General features: G+C 41.3%; 1 protein-coding gene across 6 annotated transcripts in view; it reads right to left on the reverse strand.

Moving 5' to 3' along the window:
* Nucleotides 1–874: 874 nt before the first annotated feature.
* limch1a (LIM and calponin homology domains 1a) overlaps nt 875–25,973 on the reverse strand; it is a 29,093-nt gene continuing 3,994 nt past the window's right edge. The window contains exons 2-31 of one of the 6 annotated variants that reach the window (XM_019259208.2): nt 20,832–20,902; nt 20,662–20,731; nt 20,454–20,560; nt 20,322–20,352; nt 20,117–20,227; nt 19,543–19,670; nt 19,270–19,340; nt 17,271–17,472; nt 16,932–17,138; nt 16,126–16,434; nt 15,686–15,949; nt 13,586–13,843; nt 12,224–12,583; nt 11,769–12,092; nt 9,474–9,821; nt 9,160–9,198; nt 8,153–8,282; nt 7,905–8,062; nt 7,164–7,815; nt 6,156–6,488; nt 5,027–5,129; nt 4,914–4,939; nt 4,593–4,706; nt 4,365–4,457; nt 4,087–4,279; nt 3,872–3,971; nt 3,355–3,420; nt 3,132–3,240; nt 2,702–2,804; nt 875–2,257 (exon numbers count right to left, since the gene is read on the reverse strand). In XM_019259208.2, the coding sequence (XP_019114753.2) occupies nt 2,232–2,257; nt 2,702–2,804; nt 3,132–3,240; nt 3,355–3,420; nt 3,872–3,971; nt 4,087–4,279; nt 4,365–4,457; nt 4,593–4,706; nt 4,914–4,939; nt 5,027–5,129; nt 6,156–6,488; nt 7,164–7,815; nt 7,905–8,062; nt 8,153–8,282; nt 9,160–9,198; nt 9,474–9,821; nt 11,769–12,092; nt 12,224–12,583; nt 13,586–13,843; nt 15,686–15,949; nt 16,126–16,434; nt 16,932–17,138; nt 17,271–17,472; nt 19,270–19,340; nt 19,543–19,670; nt 20,117–20,227; nt 20,322–20,352; nt 20,454–20,560; nt 20,662–20,731; nt 20,832–20,902 (5,106 nt within the window). In that variant the 3' untranslated portion in view covers nt 875–2,231. Of the gene's footprint in view, nt 2,258–2,701; nt 2,805–3,131; nt 3,241–3,354; nt 3,421–3,871; nt 3,972–4,086; nt 4,280–4,364; nt 4,458–4,592; nt 4,707–4,913; nt 4,940–5,026; nt 5,130–6,155; nt 6,489–7,163; nt 7,816–7,904; nt 8,063–8,152; nt 8,283–9,159; nt 9,199–9,473; nt 9,822–11,768; nt 12,108–12,223; nt 12,584–13,585; nt 13,844–15,685; nt 15,950–16,125; nt 16,435–16,931; nt 17,139–17,270; nt 17,473–19,269; nt 19,341–19,542; nt 19,671–20,116; nt 20,228–20,321; nt 20,353–20,453; nt 20,561–20,661; nt 20,732–20,831; nt 20,903–25,973 lie in introns of all 6 variants that reach the window. The other 5 variants (XM_019259207.2, XM_019259206.2, XM_019259209.2 and 2 more) reach the window with 5 other exon arrangements.

Here is a 25,973-nt window from a genome sequence, read left to right on the forward strand (position 1 = left end):
GGTTGTCTTATAGACATGAGATCCATATTTCAGTATATACAGTATGCACAGTGTGAGTAGACTGAATAGAAGTGATGATATTTACATTTTAAAAATAACAACAATTAAATGTAGGCACTGAGAATAAATCATCTATAATTTACAGGTTTTACACAGGTAATGTTACTGACATTTTGTGTCTGGTGTTAGCTGTTTATCACAGATACAGCCTGAGAGAAAAAACTGTTCTGTGTGGTTGCTGTGTACAGAGCTCTGTAGTGCCTCTCAGAAGGGAGAAGTTTAAACAGGTTGTGTCCAGTTTGTGATAGGTCTGCAGAGATGTTTCTGGTCCAAAGGTCTTCCTCTTAACTTCATATGTATGTAATTACATACATATGCCCACCTCTTGGGGTATGAGTACCACTGGTGGTACATGACCTTCTTGTATTGGTAATTGGAGGAATCTCTGAAATATAATAAATGTTAAATGTAAATGTAAAAAGACATTTTACTATCAAAATATTACAAAGTTTCTAATGAAAATAAACTGGGATCGCTGGTTTCAGCATCTTGCTACATAGTCATGTTCTTGCCCGTAGCATAAGCACACATGAAAAAACTCTACAATCATGGCTCCAAATGGGGAAAAATCAGGAATAGGAATGCAGATCAGAAGTAGCAATAAATATTCTTTCTATCAGTAATAAACCTGCCTCTTGTGTAAACTGTCTGCAGCTGAAAAGGGTCAACATACACTGATGTATTTTAACGTCAGTCATCGTGGTGGAACTTTGAAAGCCTAATATTTCATGAGGTGGTACGTGGTGTAAAAAGTTTGAGGAACACTGTGCCAACTTCAAGTGATTCATTTTAATGAAAGAAAACTCAAACAGCATCCCTTTTAAAATATTTTATTGATAAACATACACTTGCTATAAAAGACAATGAACTGAGCGCTCTATTCCTCTAAATGATGAAGCCGCCGTCAGGTGTTCAGATAGAGGCAATGACATACAGAGGAGAGACATTCAGCTCAGGCTCTGGGGAGGCAACAGTTGTGATAGAGGCAGAGGAAGATAGACTGGATGACTGTGTGTGCTGTCATAACATGGAGGAAAAATTAACAGGAAAGCAGCGAATCACTTTGTGTCATTGGTTTAGCTCATGGGGGAGGGAGGAGAACAGCAGGTGAAAAGGAGAGGCTGATCCATTTAAAATGTTTTTGCTGGTATGGAACTGTGCTTCAAAGTCAAATCACACATAACATACATACTTATACATGCATGATTTAATACACACATGCACTCACACGCTCACACACACACAATGTGCCGAGACCCTGAGGTCCATGTGAGTGTGAAATACTCCTGCACATACACTAGCCCTCGCATTCGTTACATAAGGCACTGATTCGGATGCAGTCAGTCGACGAGAATAAACAATGGCTAAAACATCTTAAAGGGAAAATATTTAAACTCCAAAGAACAAGTATAATTAATAACATGCATTCTCATTCCTGTAAAATGAATCGTAAAGAAAAAAAAAAAAAGCTTGTAAGTTAGCGAGATGCCCCCAAAAATATTCAAAAACATGATGTACAAGAAAAGAGAGGAAAGTTAAAGTTCAGCTGTTTGAGAAGATTAACAAACTCACACTACTCCATCTGAGCAATACTCACAATAACTTATATATGTTCTTCTTTCATGCAAAAACTGTAAACACAAAACCCAAAAATGAACGACAGAGTATGACGATGATGATAATGATGAGTAAGGCATTATAATGGTCAAGCTACTTTCAGGTCAATCCAACCCAAACCACTGTACGGTCACACTCAGAGCAAGTGGAGTCACATGACCAGTGCAGAAGCAGGGGTTAATGAGTCGAGAGTTTGAGACTTGTAGCATTACATGTTAAGCTTTGTGACATAACAGATCCTTATTTTAGTGTCTTGACTGTGCTAAGTATGGATGTGCAAAGGCTTAAACACGCTGATTTCTTGATTAAATCCATGCTACACGTATTAAACAAAGTGTATACATGTGTACAGTTAGGAAGCACAAACGCTGTGCTGTATATGTAACTATGTTGTGTTCAGTCCACGTGTCAGTCTAGTTTCGCTCCTGGGTAACATCCATAAAGCTGTTTGTGCATTTCAGGAAAATACAATGATTCCAGGAGTTTATTTTGCAGAATTCTCCTCCGCCCGATCACTGACGATGACGGCGAGGTTCCAGTTTAAATGGAGGTCATCATAACGTGGTGGGCTGACCTTTGCCTGCATCCAAACACATAAAACATGTGTTAAAGTCTGCCTTCATGATTTATAAAAAAAACTTAAATAATAATAAAATAATTAAATATCACATGAGAGGGAGTGATGTTCTGAATATCAGCACGGCTGTGATTTGACTCGATTTTATACATGGTTATACATCATGTTTATAAGTTATTCAGGTCTTCAAAATAAGAGTCTTTAGGAAAGTCTGAAAGCATAAACAAATTCCTTTTATTCAGTCAGACGGTCACTTTCTGCAGCCATTAGCCAAATCCACATAGATGTGAAAATAAATGCTTCAGATTCTGTTCTTATTCCTCAAAGTCCCGCTTCCACCAAGTCTTGCACTGCTCTAATCTTTTTAAGTATATGAATATAGTTAAATAGGACTCACGGGGCGCACCTAATATAAGACAATGTGTGCTTGTGCTAATGTGTTCTCACCCCGAGATGCAATATAGCACTCGTGACAGCTCAGCAGTCCATTACGAATCCGTACGTCAGTCCCTGCGGTGGCATCACCCAGCTGCCCGTTGCACACTCCACACTGAGGTAGAGAAATACAATAATCATATAGATATATTCTAATGATCCTTATGATTATTATTATACACATGGGTTAATCAAATAGTTAAATGTCTTGCAAACATTAAAAATCTATTAAGATAATCTTTTTACAGTGTGTCAGCCACCTTTCTGTCTTTTTTTTTTATGTCTGCATGTTACCCTGGAGATAACTGTGATGGAGTGTGCATGTTTTAGTAAACACCTTGAAAAACCTTCATACAGAAGCCAAATACTGCCTCTGTAACCTGCAAAGTAAAGGTATAAACATTCATTTGTGTACATATGTGTACTGTAATAATAAAAGTACCTTGAAACACTGCATGTGGAAAAACAGTCCCAGTGTATCGATGATCATGGCAGCTCCTTTCCCCAGCGGCTGAGAACAACCAGAGCAGAGTCTCTTCCCACTAACACACCTACACACACACACACACAGGATGAGGTAAACAGATTGGTTATTCAGATACAAGCTTCTTTCTCGACGATTCCTTCAGACGCGTTGTTGTGTATACGTGTAGTAGCATCATTACCTGCTGGGTGAGGGAGGCTGAGGTGATGAAGGCTGTTTGTTTGTTACAGCATCATGTGATTCAGACCTATGGGAAACAAAAAAAACAACAACCAAAAAACATGTTATATGTTTACCTCTGAAGAGTGGATGAGAAAATACGAGCACATGTTTTTGTCTCCAGTAGAATAATCTGTTATCCAACTGGCTGCCATGTGGACATCAAACACGTTCACACAATACTTCCTGCCATTTGTTCTCCATTAAAATCCTGGCATTCAGTTCAATAAGAAAACATAGATCACACTTTATAACGAGTGTTTGACAAACACATGACGGTTTGATACATTAATTAATGTAGGCTATAACGTGGCCACCTGCTGCTCAACATTAAGTAGATCTGCAGTGATAATAATTAATCAAGGAACTATTGACAGTTTCATTAATATGTAATTCATTATTGTATTATTGTAATGTGAAAGACACAAAGGTACTTGCACACATTAACACACAGACGCACACAAAGCATCTTTGCATACCTTTTAACAGCATGTGCCTGGTTTAGCTGAGTGTTGCGGTCCAGAGAGGCCGTCTTCCACAGTTCTTGTTTCTTTGAAGCGTCACCATCACATGCAGAATCTACAAAAATACACAACAAATAAACTTTTACCACAGAGACGAATACATGGCTGAACTGAATGAGCTGCAGGGAAACATGTGGACACCTCCTGCATGTATGTGTCATATATCTCACCCTGGAAGAAATGCAGCTTCGATGCATGCTGATCTTCGTTCCCTGTGGAGATTCTTTGGCCGTTTTGCAGCAGAGGAAGGTTTCCTCCTTTTGTCTCGTTGTTTTCTGGAGCTGAAGAAGTCGTTCCTGTCTGCTGGTTTAAAAGTCCGGTGGGATTGAGCGGGGTTACGGTCTCCTCTAAAATACGTCTCTCCTGGAAGACACAACATATCAGACATACAAAAGCAGTAAGAGATGCTTTCGATTTGATGTGTTTTTCAGTTTGTGTGTATTCGTACCTCCTCATTGTGTTTCCGCTCCTCCTCCTCCACCTCTAGCTGTGCTTTCTCCCACTCCTTCTTCAGCTTCTCCTGTTCTCTCTGGTATTGCTCCTGCACAGAAATGTTGTACATGTTCAATACTGTACGCACGAAAACACACATATAACACACATATACGTGTATATACACATTGAGTACATCCTGTGCCAGTACATGCACCACATGCACACCATTCCACCAGTGTACCTGTAGGAGGCGCTCCTGCTCCTGTTGCCAACTTTCCAGGCGTTTACGCTCCTCATTGGGGTCCCAGACCCAGTGATTAACACGTTTAGCCAAGTTCAACATGGGGGTCTCAATCTACCCGGACCCGTACACAACAACAACCACACCCACACACACACACACATGTATACAGACCAAAAGGACAGAAAAAGAGGAAAGGTGAGAGGACAAGTCTGACCACAGCAGTGACTACTGGAGACGAAGGGTCAGGACAGGGTCAAATTCAAGAATGAAGGAGAAACAAACAAAGAAATGAAGAGCTGGAGGTGATGAGATACTCACAGTCACACTGCTTTCCTCGAGTCCCTCTGTGGCAGAGACAGAAAGACAAAGAGATAAAACATCTGCAGCCAAAATGATGCTGTAAACTCTGTTAAGGTTAGTTTAGATTTTACCTGTGACAGTGGGAGAATATTCTTGCATGCTGTTTGGTGATGTAGCCGGCTGAGCCTTTTTCTCCTCGGCTGGTTTCTCAGATAACGCCACAGTGCCATTGACCTGAAAGTCAAACATTTAACTAAATGAATAAAACATTAACTGGAGAGTGGGTCTGTAATGATTTTGTCCCTGTCTATTTATATATAATTATCAAAGTTAATACACCAGGCTGTTTTTGAATGTTGTAGTACAATGTTTTTCAAACTATGGTACAAGTACCACTGGTGTTTAGAGATTAGATCAGATCTGGTTCTAGATGAACAGGGTCGGCATTTACTACAGTATTTTTACGTCCGTTATAATACTGATACTAACATGGCACCACAAGTTTGGGAAACACGGTTGTAGTGCAATATATAACCTTAAATGATCTTATTGATTCAAGTAAATAATACACATTTTTTTCACTGTGTGGCTTCAGTTCATGTAAATAAAATATTAAAATCAACCCGAAGAGTCGAAACTTGCTTTACATAAGCCATGAATCACAGCGAACAGCTGAGGAGTGTTTCTCTCCACTGTGAGTTTCAGCTTCTGCACTCTAATGTCCACTCCACACCAAAATACAACATGTGTTAGTGTGTAGCACTGAATGCACTATCTCTTTTGATTGTTTTTAATGTCTGAACTGTATATCGTATTTATTGTTTTTGTTCTGCAGGGCAGAGTCTAAGACAAATTTCCCCATGGGCACATTAAAGGATATTTTATTCTCTGCTCTGTTGGTGTCTCATTCTGTGGTAATAAAGATGAAGCAATGATTACTTGGGGGAGGAACAAGACATGAGTCAGCTGCTGAAGTGACTTTTAATGCAGCTAAATTCACAATAACATTTTTAACAGCACCCATGTTTGCTTTCAGTTTGTCCCCTGGGTTTAATTTTCCTCCAATAGCTCGTGAACGGTAAGAATCAACAGCTGACTCCCGTGTCTCAGGTGTCAAGGCTTTCCATAAACACTTGAATGCACCAGGATGGAAAAACACCATCTTAAAGTCAGTGGTATCCCTGGCAATGATGCATTATTTGTGTTAAATGGACTAACTCACACAGGTATGGCCCTTTAACATGTCACTTGTGATCTTACCTGTCCATTACTTTGGATATCCGGGTGATATGGCTCCACAAGAGTCTGTGTGAGCTCTGTGACAATAGTCGTCGTGATGATACAGTTTCTGCCTCCAATCAGGGCACTCATGGTGGAGCCTGAAGGTGTGGTAGATTTCTCTGTCTGTGGTGCCGGCGTCTGCTCCGCAGCCTCCTGATTGGTCGCAGTCTGCTCGGAGGGAACATCTTTCTCCTCCGTCTGTTTGGAGGGAGCGTTTTTGACGTCCTGTGGCGAGAGCTGAGCAGAGGTAGGTGGAGTGGAGACAGATAAATCCTCTGTCGCCTCTCCATTCACTCGCACCAACCCGTCCATCTAAAAGGCACACATGCAATAAGTCAGGGTTAGAGGGATAATTTGATTTTAATTACTCTATTTTTCTTATTTAGTCATGGATGCCATGTGTTGTTTGTTTGTTTGGATAACGTAAAAGCCTCACCTAGCTGAGGGGATGTTTAAGGGATCAGTTGCAGCTGACACTTCTTCCCCAAACACTTTGACTAATTTTCTAACTCATTTTTTGGGACTACATTTACACCTAGTAAGGTTTCAATTTATTTATCCACAAAATGATTTAAAATACAGAATTACAGAAGATAGGAAACATAAAATAAAATAAAACCAGAGAAAAAAGGAGGGAGCTAGGCTATGTCGACCACATGAGCAGCGACCAGAAGCCAATGAGCTGGTAACTAGTACGTAGGTATGATATTATGAATATCTGAATTCATCCATCGTGTAAGGGGAAAACCTTGAATGATCTGAAGAGAGAAAAGATCCACATTCATATCTAAGTCACATGTTGTTCAGTAAGATGAGCACTCGTCTTTCAGAGAAGTTCAAAGATGTGTTTCAGCTGGTCACTGGGTGAGAAGTTAAAACGTTGAAACTTCCTAAATACAACAAACACCTCCTTTAATTTAAGTAACTTCAGTGGAACAATGAAGTATCAGATGATGCTGACTCGTATGATTGATATGGAGCCCTCACCTTGACAGGTTTGTGTCCAGCCTGTGTGCTCCTGGGCTGACAGTAAGGCTTGGCTGCCAGCAGGGGGACGGGCCTGGGTGATACAGATGGAGGTGAGGGGAGTGTGTGTACAGGCGGTGTGGTGTGAGGCTGCACTTGTGCAATCTGAGGTGGAGTGTGTTTGATTTGAGGCTTTGCATCCTCTGTAGTCGGTTGCTGTTGATGCGTAGTTGGAGACTCTGTCGGTTTAGGTTGAGGTTCAGGATCAAGTTGTAGCAACTGAGGTGGCACAACATTTTCTGAGTTTGTGACCGGGGTCAGAGGACTGATGGGTGTCAGGGAGCTGGAGGAGACAGAAACTGACAACTCCTGTTGATCAATATCTGTCTCCATTGCTTTGGGTTTTGTGGGCATCTGGTCCGATACAGCTGGTTCTGGTTTGTGCAGAGGTTCTGATGTTTCAGAGTCACTAGCAGGTGATGTAATTTTGTGCTCCATTTCCTCTTGATTTGCATCCGGTTTTGGTTGTGAAGTGGATCTGGGCAGTTTAAGGCTGTCCAGTGTTGCGTCACTGATGGTAAAGCGGAGAGCGTAACGCTGCAACACCATGGCGGCCTCCTCTGGAGTCGCTGCATTCCTGTAGGCGTCACACAACTCTGCCTCTCTGCGCTCCCTAGAATCAGAAAAACACAAAGCAATTGGCGTCCAGGTAGTTTATTTGATAGTGCATTTTACTGTACATTATGTCTGTGTCATCCTTACTTTTCCTCCAAGATCTCCTTGTAGGTTTTGATGCTTTTCCTCTTGCTGCTGTCACGTCCCTCCTCCTTCATCCTTTTCTCAATCCTCTTCCTCTCCTCCTCCTTCTTGATCAGATCCTGTGACGCACAGCGGCGACGATTCTTCCAGCGAGCCAAATCCTGTCAGAGGTTCACAGTGTCAAACAACGGCCTTCTGCTATTGAAACAGACATCACATGCTCTCTCTTATTCTGCTGAAATGTCTCTTACGCTTTGCCAGTGGTCCTCATCTTCCAGTAAGCTGTTGTACTGTTCATGCATGCGCTCATACCGTGACTGGCTCTGTGGTGGTATGTGCCCCACCTCTTCCTCGTTAAGCATGTCACTCATGCTCACGCTTCTGGTGACAAAAAAGACAATAATAATGTTGGATAAATTACTCGATCTCTTGATGCAACTAGAGGTGTTGCGATATACCAATATTGTCGATAATCGTTTATCATTTACAAATTAAATGATGATTTTCTATTAATAATACACTCAAGATAATATCATGTTATCTGTTTCTTTTCATTATTGCTTTGTCATGTCATGAGAATCAGATATCGTTACAGCCCTAGACTTATCACATTCTAACTTGGTTCTGGAAAATATTTTTACTATTAATACTAATAATACTTATTCTACTATTATTACTAGACTACTACTATTTCCGTCATAAACTTTAAACACATACACTGTAATCTACACATAATGAAACAAAAATGAATGGCAGGAAGAAAACCTGCTGGTTTTACAAAACTTATCACTAAGCAAGACATACATATACACAACCATTAAAAGTCCACTAAACATAAACATTGCATGATATTTATTAATGTATGATGTGGTTTTATAGTAGTTGTGTATATGATGTCTACACCACCAAACAAAAATATGTTACTGTTTCCAACAAGGCAATTGAAACAAGCAAATAAACGAACATAAGTAACTTATTTTGGCAAGCAAAATGAATTCATTCAACTTATAAAAGGCTGTTAGTTGTGTATTTTAATGATAAACTGTTTTTAAACCAAATCAGAATTACATTGAAAATAACACATGAATAAAAAGCTTTTAGATTTAGTTTGTAGAGCGATGAGATTAATGCTAGTGCATTGTATGTTAATATGTTTGTTAATGTTAATATGTTAATATGTAGGATCGAACATGCACAGCGTGTATATGTTGTTATATATCATGCAGAGGCTCATCTAGTTTCACACCGAAAGACTTACTCAGTGTCCTCAGACATAAAAGCAACTCGCCGGCTCATCCTAAAACAATAACAGAATAAAGTAAATGAGAGGAAACATCTGTGAGGGAACGAGTAGCAGGGTGTTAATGTCACACTTCACATCCCAAGGGAAGTCGTCTACTTAAAACTTGCCATCATTTCAGCAAGACAAAACCCAGTAGAGACTAATCGCTCTGGCTCCCGTTGACTTCCATTAACAGATGTTAAATGAATTAAATGCAGATAAATGTGCAGAGCTAAATCTGAGACGGGGCGATGAAGACGCATGCAAAAAGAGTTCAATGGTCGTCTCACATCATGGGAGGTAGATCACTGTCATCCAGCCAGAAGGGTTTCTTTCGTGGTTCCTCATTCACGTCCCTCTTTTTCTCCTTCACCTCCACCACCTCCACCTCTTTCTCAACTTTTTTCTCCACTATCTGCTTCTCCAACTCTGCCTCCACTTTACATGTCTGGGCAGTGGCAGGACTGGGTGGAGGGGTGAGCGATGGAGGAGAGAGGGGCTCAATCACATCCATGACAGGGGTGTTAGGGATTGCCATGTCTCCCTGCTCCTGCCTCTCCTTCAGCCCTCCACTCCTAAAGATTGTTGGGGCTCTGGAGGGCGGGGCCTGAGGCTCTGCTGCCACGGTAACAATGCTGCTAAAATCCAGTGACAAAGCCAAGATTACAAGAAAATACAGCTCAGAGGTTAAATCAAGACTGCATCACGGACAGCAGAAGACAGCAGCTGATTGGCTCTCTGTTTTATGAACACATCCCAGTAGTTGGTGTCAGAATAGTGCTTTTTATTACGAAGTGTTAGAGTTAGATCACCCAAATTACAAAAATATATTTTATCACTTCAATCTTGTGGTTTGTAGTTGTAATTGTTGTGTTTATATTGTTTATATAATTTGGTAACCTGGTAAGATCAATGTCATAATTTGAATTGATTTAGGCTGCATTTGTTTACATTATTTCATTTACTATGAGTAACGATGCTTTTATTTTGAAATAATGAGGTCATTATCATGGATATTTGCTGGTGAATGTTTTATGCTCGCCACAACAGACACAAATAACAGATCTGAGGACTGGTTGCCTGTTCGTAGCATGCAACCAAAGAGGTATTTTGTTTTGTTTGTCTGTGTTTTACTTTATAAAATGTTATCCCACATTCTACATACTTTCATAGTGGGTTTGGAGCTAGAGAGAAGTCTTCAAATAAACCAGTAACAAGAAAGCCACTTGGGTCTGCCTGTGCTTCGAGGGAGTCATGCAGATAGTTTTAGGTTCATCTGCTGAGGTTGTGAGAAATCAGCAATGTCTCTGAGATCTCTGCCAGCACCCCAGTACAATGGAGGTAAAAAGTACTGTGATGTTTAAAACATTCAAACACCATGAAAATATCAAGTCTCCTTGCAGAAACTGTTAGTTTGAATACTCCTCAGATCTCATGTGATCAGTTTTAACTGGAACTATCAAAACTACTTAAAGTGACTTTTGTGAATTACTGAAAGTACAAGAGGACATTCTGTGTTCATTGTTTACTGTGCAGGCTAGGAGGCCCGTCAGGAGGGCGTTGCAGTAATCAAAATCGATGATCCAAATAGTTGACAAATAATTTTCTGCTCCTTAATGCTTCAGCAATATTTATTTGTCTGATAAATTGTCGTGAGAGATGGATAACCTGGCTGAGTGGATACCACAAAAGGTAGAGCCAAAACTTTTTGCAGGTCTGATTGTTAAGTTTCCTAATAATTATAACTTATTGGAAAGAACTTTGTAATCTGGTACTAGTTATGGATAAAACAGATACAATGTTCAGTTGGTACATTGCTCATGTAGCTAAGAGGCTTTTATTCAGTACACAGCACATCAGCTAAAAATACAAACACATGGTGTTTGTCTTCAGGCAGGCATACAACACAACATATGTGGAGACTCCAGCACTAAATTACCTATCCCTACAATAAGTACCAAATTACACAGGTCTTTACCCTAAACTTACAAGAAAATTATTAGAAAATGAATTTTAATTTTTTACTGTACTTTAGGTGAACCAACCCAAGAGTTTTTAAACACTAGAGAGCAGAGCAGCTGCTGTTTTTGCCCCAAAGTGATTCAGCAGCGATTTACATTTTAAGTACAACGATAGCAGCCAAACTACATATTCAACCACAATCGGACAACCAAAGTCATGCCAAACAAAGCAAAGGTTAAACCTCCACAAATACGACAAAGAAGGCCAGATAAGTCCAAACCAAGCACAAGAATCGCCAAGTCATATGAAAACCAGAACTCCAAGAATCCAACCACAAGAGCAAATCAAAGTCGACCGATCCTTTCATATACAAATAATACAAATGAAACCACATCAGGCGTCCAGCTGCAGGCACTCAAACAGGCTAGCATAGAATCAAAACAAGACAGTGAACTCAGATAAACTATAAATCATCCACAGACACTTATTATTAATGTTAGTACTGCAGACCACAAAACTTGTCAACACAATTAAACCTTCTTCATCTTTGCCAGAAAAACGTGCTTTATTAGTTGCAGTAGTTGACCAATACCACAATTTCTCCATTCAAATACTGCAAATACCTTTCACTAGCCATCTTCTCTGTGTGTTTAGGTCTGTTGTGCAGTGGTTTCATTGCAGACACTGGGGCGATGCTATATTTAACTGATCCAGGAACTGGAAGGAACTGGTTGATAGGCTGATTACTTCTGGCTGCGCTCGTTTTTTGGAATGAGCCGGTCCTCCGAGCCATCATATCATCCTTTGCCGGATCAGGCAAGGGTTCGTTTTCATCATACTCATCCTCATTATGTTCCTGTTCACTGTGAGACATTGCTCGGACCACAGTCGTGTCAGGGTGTGGTTGAGGTGTTTCCATAGCATCCCTGGGTTGCTGTTGCTCCGCTCTGTGAGAGAAACTCCTATAATTGAAACAGCTGAACATCAAGCTGGTGAATTTCTTTGAGGATGCAAACCACATCAAGCTTGTTAGTGCCTCCTCATACTGTTAGACAGTTCCACACAAATCTCAGCCCACCTGATGTTCAGTTTCTTGCTCCTTTCTGCGAGTACTCCCTTTTTGCTCCGCGGAGCAGCATCAGTGGTCACCTCCCCTTGTGTGCAGCGCTTGGAGGCGGGCAGAGGCAGGAAACGGTTGTAAGTCCCTGTGGCGGTGCTTTGTTTATGGAAAACTCCTGTCCTCCTCGCCATCATGTCGTCTTTCCGAAGGTCTGGGATCTTCTCCTCTTCATCCTCATCCTCCTCCTCCTCTGTTCTCCGTTCATACTGAGCCAGATGTGCATCCAGCTCAGCAGGAGTAGACGGGGGTTCAGGTGACCAGGGTGCGAGGTCAGCAGAGTGAGAGGTTGTTTGACTGAGATCAGCTCCATCTACCTGGCTGTGAGAGCATCACATAGAGCTCAAATCGCAGCAACGATGGATAATTTATTTCACAAACTCGCAACTATAGTCTCAAAATCCAGGCGTGAACATGCAGGCAGAAAACTGGGTCACAGGTCGTCACTAGGAGAAAACCATTCAAGAGTATCGTAGCAACAAATAGCTAAGGGTTAGAAAAAACATGCAAAACTAATGCAAATCTACCAAAAAAAGACCTGTGATGACATCAAAAGCCACAACAAACACTTTGACTATGTGAGTCATGTGACAACCTCCTCCCTTAAAGCGGAATGTCTTGATTTTATGGAAAATATATGAAATGTAGTGTATATTGGAAGTGAACAGATTGTGTAATATAAGAATGAAACCTAAAACTAAAAAGGATTAAAAAATGCATAAAATGTGCATTTACTGGAGGTTGTCTCTATGGCTTGACCAAGATTTTTGAGGCTGATACAGCTACAGGTGTTTGAGAGTTAAAACATTCTTATAAATTGGCATAGAACACATTTTATTTTACATTAAAACACAACATACACAAACATTTTGGATAATAACAGCCCAAATGTCATTGCCAACTTGCCACGGCTCTGTCATCAACTAAAGACGCTACCTAAAAGATGTTTTATGATACTTGAAATATCTGTGCTGAGCTCATATTAGCCGATTTATCTAGCTCTACTTGTCACAGCGGGATTTACATGCATGTGTGTTTGTGTGTGTGGTTGTGCGTGTGTACCTTTGTTTCCTATTAAAACTACAAGCAAATCAGTTCAGTGCAGAGAGGCGCATCCATCCAGACTACCTAATTTTCTAATTCAAATGAGCGTGAAATGTAAAACATTTTCCAAAATGATATTGGCAAGCAATTAAATTAAATAATTTAATATGTAACTGAGTAGAAAGAGACCTATTTCTCAATGCAGTCCATACTAATGCAAGAGGCGTTGGATTCAAGCCACTGTAGCTTAAGTTGTCTTGTATTTGGCCTCGTCCATACCTGCGTTCCCGCTCTGAAAGCTGGGAGCCCAGGCCAACGGTAGGCATGGCTACAGTTGCCTTGGAACGGAGTCGTCTTAGCAACTCCGTCTCCTCCCCTTCACTTGACATGACTGTGTCTATTGGCTGCTCGATCTCTGTCACGCCCCCAAAGGTCACAACTTTGCTGTGACTTCGTCCAGCCTTTGCTGATCTGCTGAAAGGACTTCCATAATTTTTCTCCAGACAAGCCTGACACACAGGGGCCGGGCTAGCCTCACTGTAGATACAATCTCACAAATGAAGACAGGCGTACAAACGCACAACAAACGCACACACACACACACAACAACAACCAGCACAAGAGCAGGGGGGGAAAGAAAATCATGAGCAACTAGACAACAGAGGATCAGACTGTTAAGACAAAGGAAGGATGAGGTGGAAATGATGAATCAGACAGGAAGTGTAGATGGACAGAAGAGGACAAAGCATGGGGTTGTGTATTTAAATCCTTTCAACACTCATGTACATTCACACATGCACACCAAGCTTTTGATCTACTCTAGGTGGCCAATTTTTTTCCTGCTAAATGCTGCTCCTCTAGGGAACACAAAACACTCTTTATCCTATCTTATGACATCAGCGCAGAGAGAGAAAAACAAAGCTGGAGCAGTGCTCACAGCCAACAGTCGCCTCTCTTTTAGTCTCACACACACACACACACACAGTCTCATACACACCGGCCAATTCCCTACACTGTTTCAATGCCTGTCAAAGAAGACTGAAGAGGACTGAGGAGCACAATAGTGAGGAGAATAAACAAGCAGATGAGAATATATATATAGCTGCTTACGAAAGAATTAAAGAGATTTAAAACAGAACAGAGCTGAGGAATCTTTTGAGGTTTTCTGATTGTGACATGACCTAAAATCTGTCTCTAGCAAACTTTATTTACTTTGAAGGCTACAACAAATGTCTGTTTCCATTATAGATCAAACTATTGGTTATCTTTTTGACTTTTTACACAGTTAATCTTTCATTGTTTAAAATTTAGAGGGCAGATTTCCCAGAACCCAATGATACATCTTCAGATTGACTGCTTTATGTGATCAACAGTAAAAAACAAACAGATTTTCTGTTACAAAAGAGAAAAGAAAGTTACCAATATCTTACATTTAAGAAGCTAGAACCAATTATTGCTGGACATTTCTGCTTAATACATTACTTATTACGTAATAGTTTGACATTTGGGGAATTTAACGTATTTTCTTGCTTTCTTACCAAAAGTTAAGCAAGAGGCTCGATACCACTGCCATGCCACCTAGCTTTACTTTGCTTACCAACACCTTTAAAGAGTGTAAAAACAACATTTAGCAGTTTTATAGCGGTTATCTATCAGACTATTTCCTGACTGGAACCACCTTGAGTCTTCATTGGTTGGCTGGCAATAGCTCCAAACTAAAAAATCACGTTCACGAAATAACCCTGCAGAAAATGTCATTTTACGTTTATTATTTCAGTTATTTGTGACTTGGGCACTTTGTCTAGTTAACTGAATATTGACTTATCACTACTAGTACAAGTACCTGTCTGAAAGTACCAAAATAAAACAATGTTGTTAAACCCATGATCTCATCTCTTCTGCAAGGAAACTCTTTGCTGTTTGTTGTTGTTACGTAGTCTACATGATACTGTATAGATGTAAAATGTAAAGACATAAGATGTTTTTACTTTCCTGTTCTTTCTTGTATTCACCGCTGTTGCAAAATAATAAACTGATGGTGCAGTGATTTTAAAATAGCTGACACAGATGGGATCAAAACTCTTTGTGCTTTCAGATAATGCGTACTTTGCAGTGTTTTAGTGAGGATTAGACTTGGATGGCATTTGAAATGTGGTACCCCATGTATTCAAGCTACGGTTTATTACGGTTTAAAGGAAAGGCTCTGCAGATTAATGACCCTCGTCTGCCTGCAATGATCTGCTTAAGACTAGAACTAAAACGCACACACACACACGCACGCCTCCCTCACAGTCATTAACAAACACACACTCAACATACAGCAGCATTTAAGCGCTCTGTACTGCATGTGTGATGAATCAGAGAGTGTGTGTTGGGCACCTGGGTTCAGTCATCTTGAGTCTCTCCCACTTCTGCATATCTGCCTGGCTCATGGAGGCAGAAACAAATCTCATTGGTCCGTCCCTGTGAGGGAGGGGCCTACTCTGAGCCCGCCTTTGAGCCAGGTCATCCTTCTGCTTATTAGGCATCGCTATAACCTTTCCCTCTTCTCCCTCTTCCTCCTCGTCCTCCTCTTCCTCGTGGCGAGGGGCAGAGTTTAGGAAGGGGTTGTCTCTGCGTGTAATGATGTCAGCTTCCTTATCGCTGTCCAGAGCCAGTACAGTGGCACACATTTCACATCAAAGTGGAAGCACACACACACACACACGCACACGTCAAACCACAAGTGATCACAACACCCAAAGAAAGAAAGAGTATATTTAGCAACTTAGAGAAAATGGAAGAAAAAAACAGCAGCACACAAACATACACCGGCTAACCTGATCTCCCTCTCCAGCAGTGTTTGCTGCGAGGCTCGTCTAATGCCTTCCCAGCGCTCTCTGTCTTTGTTGCTACATACAGGTGAAGGGACAAACTGATGCACTTTGGGAGCAACGGTGCCGCGATGAGCTCGTCTGGATGCCAGGTCATCCCTACGAACATCTGGTACTTTCCGCATCTCTGCCTCCTCTTCCCCATCGGAGGAGGAGTCCCACGCAGATTTCTGAGAGCTCAAAAAGTCGTTCTCGCAGCGAAGGATGATGTTCGGGGACGGTGACCTCACTTGCTGTTCTTCCATTGCGGGAGGGCTGGAGTTGGAGGAGTTGGCATATTCATTTCAGAGGTTAATAAAAATCCATCGTTGCATTTTGTGAGTAGTAGTGACATGCAAAGTTTGGCATGCGGCCACAAATATTACTGGCAAGGTCCTGCTGATTAGTTATTGCTCACACGCAAACATATCACTGCGTGAGTCCGAAATAGATTTTTCACACGCCACTGAAACTTTTGTTTCATTACTAACAACTGCCATGATTTAAATCAACCTCTCCCTCATAAAAAAAAAAAAGGAGCAACCAGTTAGTCAGATCTGTTTCCCAGCACACAAAACCCATTATCGTTAATAACAAGCCACGTTGTAGCAACTGGAAAGCTACACCAAACCAACATGTCAAACCACAGTGTGAATGGAGCACCAAAAAAAAAGCACACGCAAATAAAATTACCATCATACCGATCCGTTAGTGAACACGACCAAAACGGTCAAACCACAACAGCAGCAGCTCTCATGCCCCTCCGCCCTGACCTGCTGTAGCGAACGGCAGCAGGCAGAACTTTGATGCCTGCCTTCGCCAACATCTGCAGCTTCTTCTGCTCCAACTCTTCCTGGGTCACCTTCTCCTCTTCCTGTTTTGGTTTTTCCTCATTGTTCTCAGGTGCCCAAGTGACAGTCTTGGGAGTTTTGTGTTGCGGTCCAGTTCTTTTGCCCTGCTCTGGGGTGGCTTGAAGGTGACTAGAGGATGGTGTGTAATGGCAGGTAAAGATTAGAGATGAGGACGTTTGTGTGTCTTGTGTGATTTACCTTTTCCTTCTGCTCAGTTTTTGTATTTTCATCTAACTTTTGCATTGATGTGTTTGTCATTACCTCCTCTGCTCTCCCTCCTCTGTATGCGGTTTTCGCCGTGGAGTCGGGATGTAGGAGCTGGCGTTGGTTCGATTGGGAAGAAACTGGTTAAAGGGAATTGAGCTTCTTGCTTCGTTGCTGGCAGTCCGTCTGGCCAACATGTCATCCTTCCTCACATCTGGCCTCCTGCCGGCAGCATCAGCCTCCGAGTCGCTGCCTCGCCCTGGAAACCAAAGAGTGATGGAGCATAAAAGAGTGAAGAAGGTTAGAAAGTAAGTCAGGAACTATTTTTAATTGGCCCTTGCATAATAACCTCTGTGAATGCCATTACCAATTTGTTCCATGTCAGTAAGGGCAAACATTGAAATGGGACCTGACATATTCATCTGAAGTTTCTAGACACTTTTAGATGTTTACTCTGACATCACATAGTGAAATCAGCTCTGGGCTGCCATTCTATGACCACAGTACGTTTAAAAAGACTGACAAGGTAGTTTATGTTTATCTCAAACAAGAATGACCTTTCCCATCCCACAATGCTGTTTTACTGGAAGAGTAATTGTGGGTTTGTCTCTTCCTGTGTCTCCTAAATAGCACACAGGTTTTATGTGAGTTTTATGTCCCTTTATAAAAGATACAACCATTGTCAGTCTTATTTTCAAAGTTTGGGCCATCGTTTCTATTGAGAACATGCAATAATGAGTTAATTTGCTTCATGAATGTGGAAATTTTAAAGAGTCAAATTTAATTGAAAGATATTGAGGGATCATGTAGCGCACTGGTTCTCAATCCACTTGTAGTGGTAGTGGGTGTAATCTCTACACCCAGTTTAATTTATAAATTAAATAAATAATTTAAATAAAATATATTATACCATCAAAATACTGCAACCTTTTGAATGAAAATAAACTATGAGATAGCATTTTCTGTAATATTTTGTTAATATTAGCCTGCTGATGTTTGCATGCATGTTTCCACAATTAGTCTCAAGCTAAAATGTGACAGACGGATAGTAAGTAGAGTTAAAATGAATGGTTAAAAAGAAAACTGCAATTCTGGCTGAAAACAGGAAATATTAGAAAGAAAAGTACGGGTCAGGAGTAGCACTTTTTAACCAAATTAGCTTTGGTTCTTGAGAAGAATTCAACAACAGTCAACAATAAATTATATCAGGAATAAACCTGCCTCCTGTGTAAACTCTCCATAGCTAAATAGGGTCGGCTTATGCTACTGTATTTTAATGTATGTCACGATGGTGGTACTTGTAGAGTCTAATATTTCCAACATTGATCATTTCTCTGTCCAAACTGTCAACAAGTCTATTGTGCATAAATCTATGAATGCATACAGACAGAATAGGAGAAACTATATCTCTGTCCAACTTTTATGTTGGGTCATAAAAAGTAGTTAGTAAGGCAGCACACTTTTCTGTGACCTCCGGGGAATGTAGAGAATAAATCTATTCCCAGCTCTGGAATAGTGTTTTTCTTGTCACCCTGCTGCACACATATTACACTGTCAACGTAAAAGACACAAACAGGATGCCTGTGATACTACCCTCAAACTCGCACACACACACACACACACACACACAGGCTGACATATGAAAGCCAGGATGTTGACCTCAGCCTGTGTTTCCCAGGTCCAAATCTGGGGTGATTGCTACTTAGCCTAACAGCAGCTGCATCTGGGGCACAAACACACACCCAGACACACATGCACTCACACACAGAGAGTGGCTGAGACGTTCAGCTGTTATCCACAGCCTGCCAGGCTGGACAAAACATACCAAGGTTAAAACCCCAGCATGTTAGAGAACAGCAGTCAGACTATTTATGGATGAGTGGTTTTGTGTTGCTGCTTTAAAGGAATAGTCCAACATTTTGGGTTAGATGAGAAGATCTACATCCAATCTCATGTTTGTATGTTAAGTATGGGGCTAGCTTAGATTAGTATAAACACTGGGAGCAGGGCGAAATAGGTAGCTTGGCTTTTTTGAAAGACATTTATCTGAACCAACCATCACTGTTGCCTCGATTCACCACGTCAGGAGAAGGACTGTGCTGCGAGCGAGAGCCAAACGAGTCCAGACTGTCAAAAACAAGAGAAAATGCTTTACTTGTTTAAAGAAATAATTATTTTAATGCAAACGTTTTGAATCGACAGGACGAGTTTTTAAGTTTGAATGTCAGTTGCAGTTGTATGCAGTTGTATGTAACTTCACATTCAGGGTCTCCTTGTGTGTGCGTCCACATATATGGATATGTGTGTGTTGATGACAGATGTCTCTCACCTGTCTAGGGAGTTGTCGCGAGTGTGCTGTGGTGGAGAGAGAGATTCGCTCCTCTCAGAGTCCCAGCAGTCGTAGCCGCTGTCGCGAACGCTGCGTTTCTGCGGACTCTCGCCTCCTTCCTCACTCTCCTACAAACACACAGATATGCACAGAAAGATAAAAATCATATGTAAAGTGAATAAAGTAAAAGATTACGGTTATGAGACAACACATGGGTTGTAAAAGGAGACTTGGAGCTAAAGAAACAAAGGAAGAGGAAAGTGAAAAGCCAGCTGTTTGATCATTGTCTTGACTAAACTTATTCTGAATTGATCCACTAGATAAAATCTGCACAGCTAATCTTCTTTTCAGACTCATATCCTGTTTCTCTTTTCTGTCTCTCCCTGAAATAGGAGTAGCTGGTGTAGCAAAAACAAAAACGTGTTTGCCTCCTGTCTCGCGTGTCTCTCCTGCACCCCAACAAAGACAGGAAACTAAAAAATCCATCCCCCGCACCTTCTCCATGCAGCTATCTGTCTGTCTCCCTGTCCTCCCCCTCCCTGCTCTGGCCTCCTCACTCACTGTGTTAACTCACCACCTTCATCTGAGCGAGAAGCCCTTCAAACTCCTTGAGGTTGAGAGTAGGGCCACTGTAGGAGGCGCAGCCGCTGGCAGCCTTCCCAAGCCAGTACACTGTGTTCAGCACCTGAGGGACATTAAGAGGGTTTGGTTTATATTCATGAATTCATAAAACACACTGACATACAAGAAAAACTAAAGACAGGGCAATAACTACTCACGTTTTTTAGTTTGCGGTTGCAGTCGGAGTCCCTAATGACAGAGAAGTGTGTTACTGTCACGTGATACTACGTTGAAATGCCACACACAAGCCACACACACACACACACACACACACACACACGGTTATTTACTTGAGGTTAGCTCGTATGGAAGTGTCTTGCAAGTCTCCGGGGTCAAACAGCTGGGAGCCCTTCAGGCCCAATTCCTCACAGCCCCTCAGGAAGACTGACAGGTTGTCCTACAAGAGACAGCAGGGGACCACAGACAGTCAGAGTTTATCACTTTGACAAACAGGGTGGCTTACAGGGCTGAATGTCACACTGGAGAGTGTCTTCTTACCAGCCCGGCGATGGGGGTGGGCAGTCTGTTGATCTTCTTGACCAGCCCTGGTTTGATTGCACTCAGCAGCCTGTATGGAGGAGAGGGCAAGCAGAGATTTATTGAGTCTTAAAGAAGTTTATGTATGTTGCTACTTCATACATCAAAAACCACGTGGGAGTTTTGCTTACTCGCATAACAGGATGCCGTTCTCCAATCCGCTGCGGAAGTCCTTGTCTCCAAAGCTCTTCCCTGTTACAGCCTAGGGGAAGGAGGACAGGAAGGGACAGATGTTAAGGAGGTGGACTGGAACTACAGCTGCAACTCATATTTTGTTTCCAGGTCATTTTTTAATTAATTCATTAATCATTTAGTGTAGAAAATGTTCATTACAAGTTCCAAAGAAAATGTCAAAGGACCTCCTTGATAAATGTCTTAAATAAACACACAGATTCATTTTAAGTCTAATTTTACATTTCTACATTTTTCTTCCTAAGGAGCCAATACGCCAATGTACCGTATACACGAGTGCCAACATACCAAAGTTATTAAGCAGATCGGGTATCTCCAATGAGGTGACGGATCCACAACAAATGTATTTTCTCTAGCAATGAAATTATAACAATTACTTAGTAAGCAGTAAGGTATGAATTTGGGAAAAAGAGAGCACTGGTGTCCGACTGGTGCTCAGTATTGGCACAGACTCTAAGTTGAATTAAAGTTTGGAAAAATTGGGTTTGGTTCATCTCTACCTCTTTCATGTGTGACGTGTTTAAACTTGAAATATGCAACAGAGCTGATGATAAAATTAGGTTGAGGGAATTAAAGACATCATGACGGACAAAGACAGACATGCAGAGGAGACAGACTACTCGTTTGATCATTTTAAACCTCATTATGCCATCATAACCATTGTCCAGATGTTGCTACACTACCCTGATGTCCACCATGAAGTACACAAGAGCTTCCTGTACTGGTATTTTGGTCACTGTAAAATAGATCTTGTTCCTTTTGTAACACTGTAATTGAATATTTTGGGATTTTGGAGTCCGACATAACAAGCACTTTGGGCACCAGGTTCTTGTGAAGGGGTGACTGTTTCCTGACATTTGAAAGTTTAAAGTAACTGAAAAATAATCTACACATGAATCTCCTCAAATATACATAAATACAGTTTATAAAAGTGCATGAAGATTGTGTTGCATTGTGCCTCACTGTGTCCCTGACAGAGGAACCTGCTGCTGCCCGCTTCACCCTTCCCCCAACATTTTGCTTCAGTAGAAACCAAAGTGACGCCAAGCCAATGACACACTGCTCTGTGTCCTCATTCCATTTTCCCAAAATGCACCCACGCGCACGTCCCTGATATAGATGCACACAGCCGTAGCCTGAGTGAGCTGCAACGCTAACCTCAATCCTCTAACCTGCAGTAGTCTATCCTGTGCAGGCAGGAGAGGAGGAGGAGGGAATCAGGAAGCTGTACAACCAGCCCACACACACACAGACACACACACTGCTTTCTGGAGCTGTTGTGTAACCAGCAGCCAAAGATTAATCGAAAAGAAGAGAGGTTTGACTGTTTAAACTTCTAATCCAGATTAGCACAGATTACAGTTAGCACTCAGGGTGTAAACTGAAGGCACACACTTTCTCTCCATCTCTGCTGGTCATGTATAGTGGATGCTGCTCCTATAAATCCATCCACAGACAAAAAAACACACTTAATCTGAGACAAATGTGCCAGATTCTTAATAATCTGAATAGTGCGACGGTATTTAAAACCTGTAATGCAAAACATTTAAGTCCTTTTGTCTTTGTCTGCTCTTTCGTTGTTGCGATGTTTATGATTTATTAATATTTATTTATGTACAGTTCATGCACATGTGCCATATGCATGAGAGGAAAACACACACACACACACACACACACACACGCACAAACACAATCACAATCACATACACACAGTTCATCTGCAGCTATGAAAACAGCCTATTGTGTTTCGTTATATAAGTGATGACCAGATGTTTCCCATTGGCATCTCTTTCTTTTTTCTTGTCTTTCATCATTCTGGTGTCACACACACACACACACACACACACACACACACACATATGTTGGCATATGTCATGTTTATTAAGGTTTGACTCCAGGTCTTTGAAACATTTACAGCGTGGTCATGCATAATTTACTGACCAAGAAGAGTACTGTATTAAGGGAGAGCAGGACAACTGTGTTTTTTGTAGGTGTGTGTGTGTGTGTGTGTGTGTGTGTGGGATGCAGGGCACAGACGGTGGGTCGGGGGTGGAGGTAGTTAATGATTGGTTATGTGTTAAAAAGCTGAAACTGAAATACAGCAATTGGACATAGTGACTGGAGTAAGTGTATATGGTTTAGGTAGAAAGCTAAAATTTATGTCATGAGTGTGTGTAAAATAGAGATACAGGCTGTATATGTGTGTGTTAAATGAGCATTCACGTCTCCTACAAAAACCAAGCCAAAGACCTTGGGGGTATTTCAGCGCCAGCAACAGTAATCTGACCCTCCCTCGCTGCCTCGCAGTCCTCATGGTGGACTGCTCTTCTCAGTCTGGGTGAATGGCAGCAGCAGCTACCATTTAAACCCCGAGGTGAGACTGTGTGTGTGTTTGGGGGCAGAGCAGAAGCAGAAGCAGAAGTAGGCCAAAGTACGCCATACTTTTAATTTAACATCTGTAAAAAAGATGGAAAGAATGAGAGGCCATAAAAATAAAAAGCAGCAGAAGAGAAAAGAGAAAAATATGCAATAAATCAAGTGAGTGGTGTAAGTTCTAATGAGCAAATCGTGCGCTTCGATGTTTTAAACAGACAAATGGCAGGATTTAGCAGGCCCAGACTAAACGTGATAATGATATGGGTGCCATGCAGCTGCAGCTGACGTTTGTTTCTCCTGAGCTGAACCTGAGTATGTGCCATTCATGTTTCACTGCCACCATTCGAGTCATAAAGCATCTGTTTTTCAGTAAAATAAATACCCGGTGAAAAAGAAAGTTATTTAAAAGTAAAATTTTAACATTAAAATGTTTAAAATTTGTGCGCTTACATTATCCTCAAATGTTACCAACAGTGTTCAAACCCAGAGCGATCTGTAAATCTATTTAAGGTGATGTTTACATCCCCTTTACAACCCCTAGTTGCTATGACTTCCAGGAAAATGTGTCTGTAACGTAACGTGAATAAAACTCTAACGTCACGTTACATAGATTTTCATCAACAATGGTAGTTGTTTAAGACAACAACTCTTGTGCTACTTTACAAGTGCACACTTTACATAAGACCCCACGTTACATATATTTTAACAGTGATTGCTGTTGTACTGATTGTTGTATTTATATTTACAGAAGCCTCTAAGACTCTTCCAGCAATTTTGATTTAAAAAAAAATGAAATATCAATAATAATATAAAAGTTTGTTGCATGATTTTTAGATATTTGTTTCCCATGTTGTGACTTTATTTTCAGAAACGACCACTAGAAATGGCGTACCTGTTTTCTGGTTTATACACAAGAAAAATATAGATGCTTCATTAAAAAATATAAAATTAAGTTTGTGCAAATTAAGTAAGGTTAAAGACCATTGACTGCTACCATCTTTGTTTGGATTAGGACATTCTGGGTTTTTCAAAAATGGCCGGGTATTTCTTTTTCAGAAAAACGTGAGCTTAGCTCAGTGACGCAAATGTAATGTTGTTGTATGAGAGGCACAATCTAGGGCTAAGTTGAGCCGTGCTGAACTGTCTATGTGTTTCCAGTAAAGCCAGTCAATGGAGATTTAGTGGGTTAGAGCCCCAGTGTGCACACAGACCACAGAGAGAGATGTTATAATTTGTGGTGCTGCAGCGGCATTAGCCTCGTTATAATGTTATCATGTGCTGTAGGCACTTTGCACACTAATGGCGTCGTGACATACAGAGAAAAAGAGAAGACAGCACGGAGGAAAACTGAGAGAGGAAGGCAGAGAGATAAAGTCATAATCCAGATTGAGGATTAATCTGGATCAAAGTAATTAACCAGACTGACTCCACACTGCGTGAAATCTGTTCAACTTGACGAACAAAATCACTTCCTTGTACCACATAATTGAAAATGTATTTGTATATTTTATCACAGTGGTACACTAAAATGGAAATATACAATATCTATTTAGGGTTCAGCCTCTGAACTTTTGTACGAAAATTACAAAATTAGGTAAATTTTCACTCACTATAAGTTCTGTTTGCATGTACACTACAGTGTACTTTGCATGCTAAAATGTTTTTTTGCACTACTTCTTCTCACACACAATGCTTGTCAGAGCCATGATACAGCATCTACTATTACAACCAACATACGTAGTTGGTGATGTGTTTAGTTTTGTCTGTGGCAAACTGTGTCTATGCCGGCTTTACAAAAACATTAAAAATCACTGAGGCATGAAAGACATCTATGCCAACAGCGAGTCTGTGTCATCATTATTTCACATTCTTTCGTTACAGCATTTGATGCATGGAAAATCCATGAATCCCTGCTCTCGCACTCTCTCCGGTACAGACACAGCTGGCTGTCTGAGACCATTGGAGTTAATCTGCCTAGGACAGCTGTGACATCTGGCACGCACACATTTCACACACATTCTTTCATTTATTCTTTGCCTGACAGATCTCTAACTCTTGCTGTGTACTGTATGTCGGTGACAGCAGAGGTTAACTGCTGTCAGTAAAGTTGACTTTGTGCCTCTCTAAGCCTGTACAACTTTAACCTGCTCAATGTCACATCCAACAGGTTTAAAGCACCTTCAACAACAGTGTTGTTGAACATCGGCTTTCAGACCGTCTAATCCCACCCCTTGTCTCGTCTATAAACAGATAGAAAGGTCTTGTTTGTGCCAGTCTAATTTCCTGCTCTGGGTCATGTGGTGATATATGTAGCCTACTGCTCTACTGCCCCCCCTGGAAACAGTGACACCTGAGAGCCTGTCCATGTTTTGTTCCCATAGTGACCGGTGTCACCCAACCGGGGCGTGTCTGAGGCGTGAGTGAGCTGTGTCATGCATAGCTGATTGGCATGTGTGTCTGTGTGTGTGTGTGTGTGTGTGCATACGCTTTGCATACTCTTACAGACATGGCGGACACACACACAGGCTGCGTAGGGTGGCATGGTTAACCCTGAATCATCTCCACCTGTGAGAGGGTTTAAATACACCACTAGAAATAGTCAGCCTGACTAGTCCGAGAATAACTGGACAATCAGGACGCGGAACAAAGACACTTCAATGCATGTTACTAACTAAACTTCTTCCCTGGAGTTTGTGTGCTCTATG

Source organism: Larimichthys crocea, chromosome X, assembly GCF_000972845.2.
Source record: "Larimichthys crocea isolate SSNF chromosome X, L_crocea_2.0, whole genome shotgun sequence".
Taxonomy (NCBI): Eukaryota; Metazoa; Chordata; class Actinopteri; family Sciaenidae; genus Larimichthys; species Larimichthys crocea.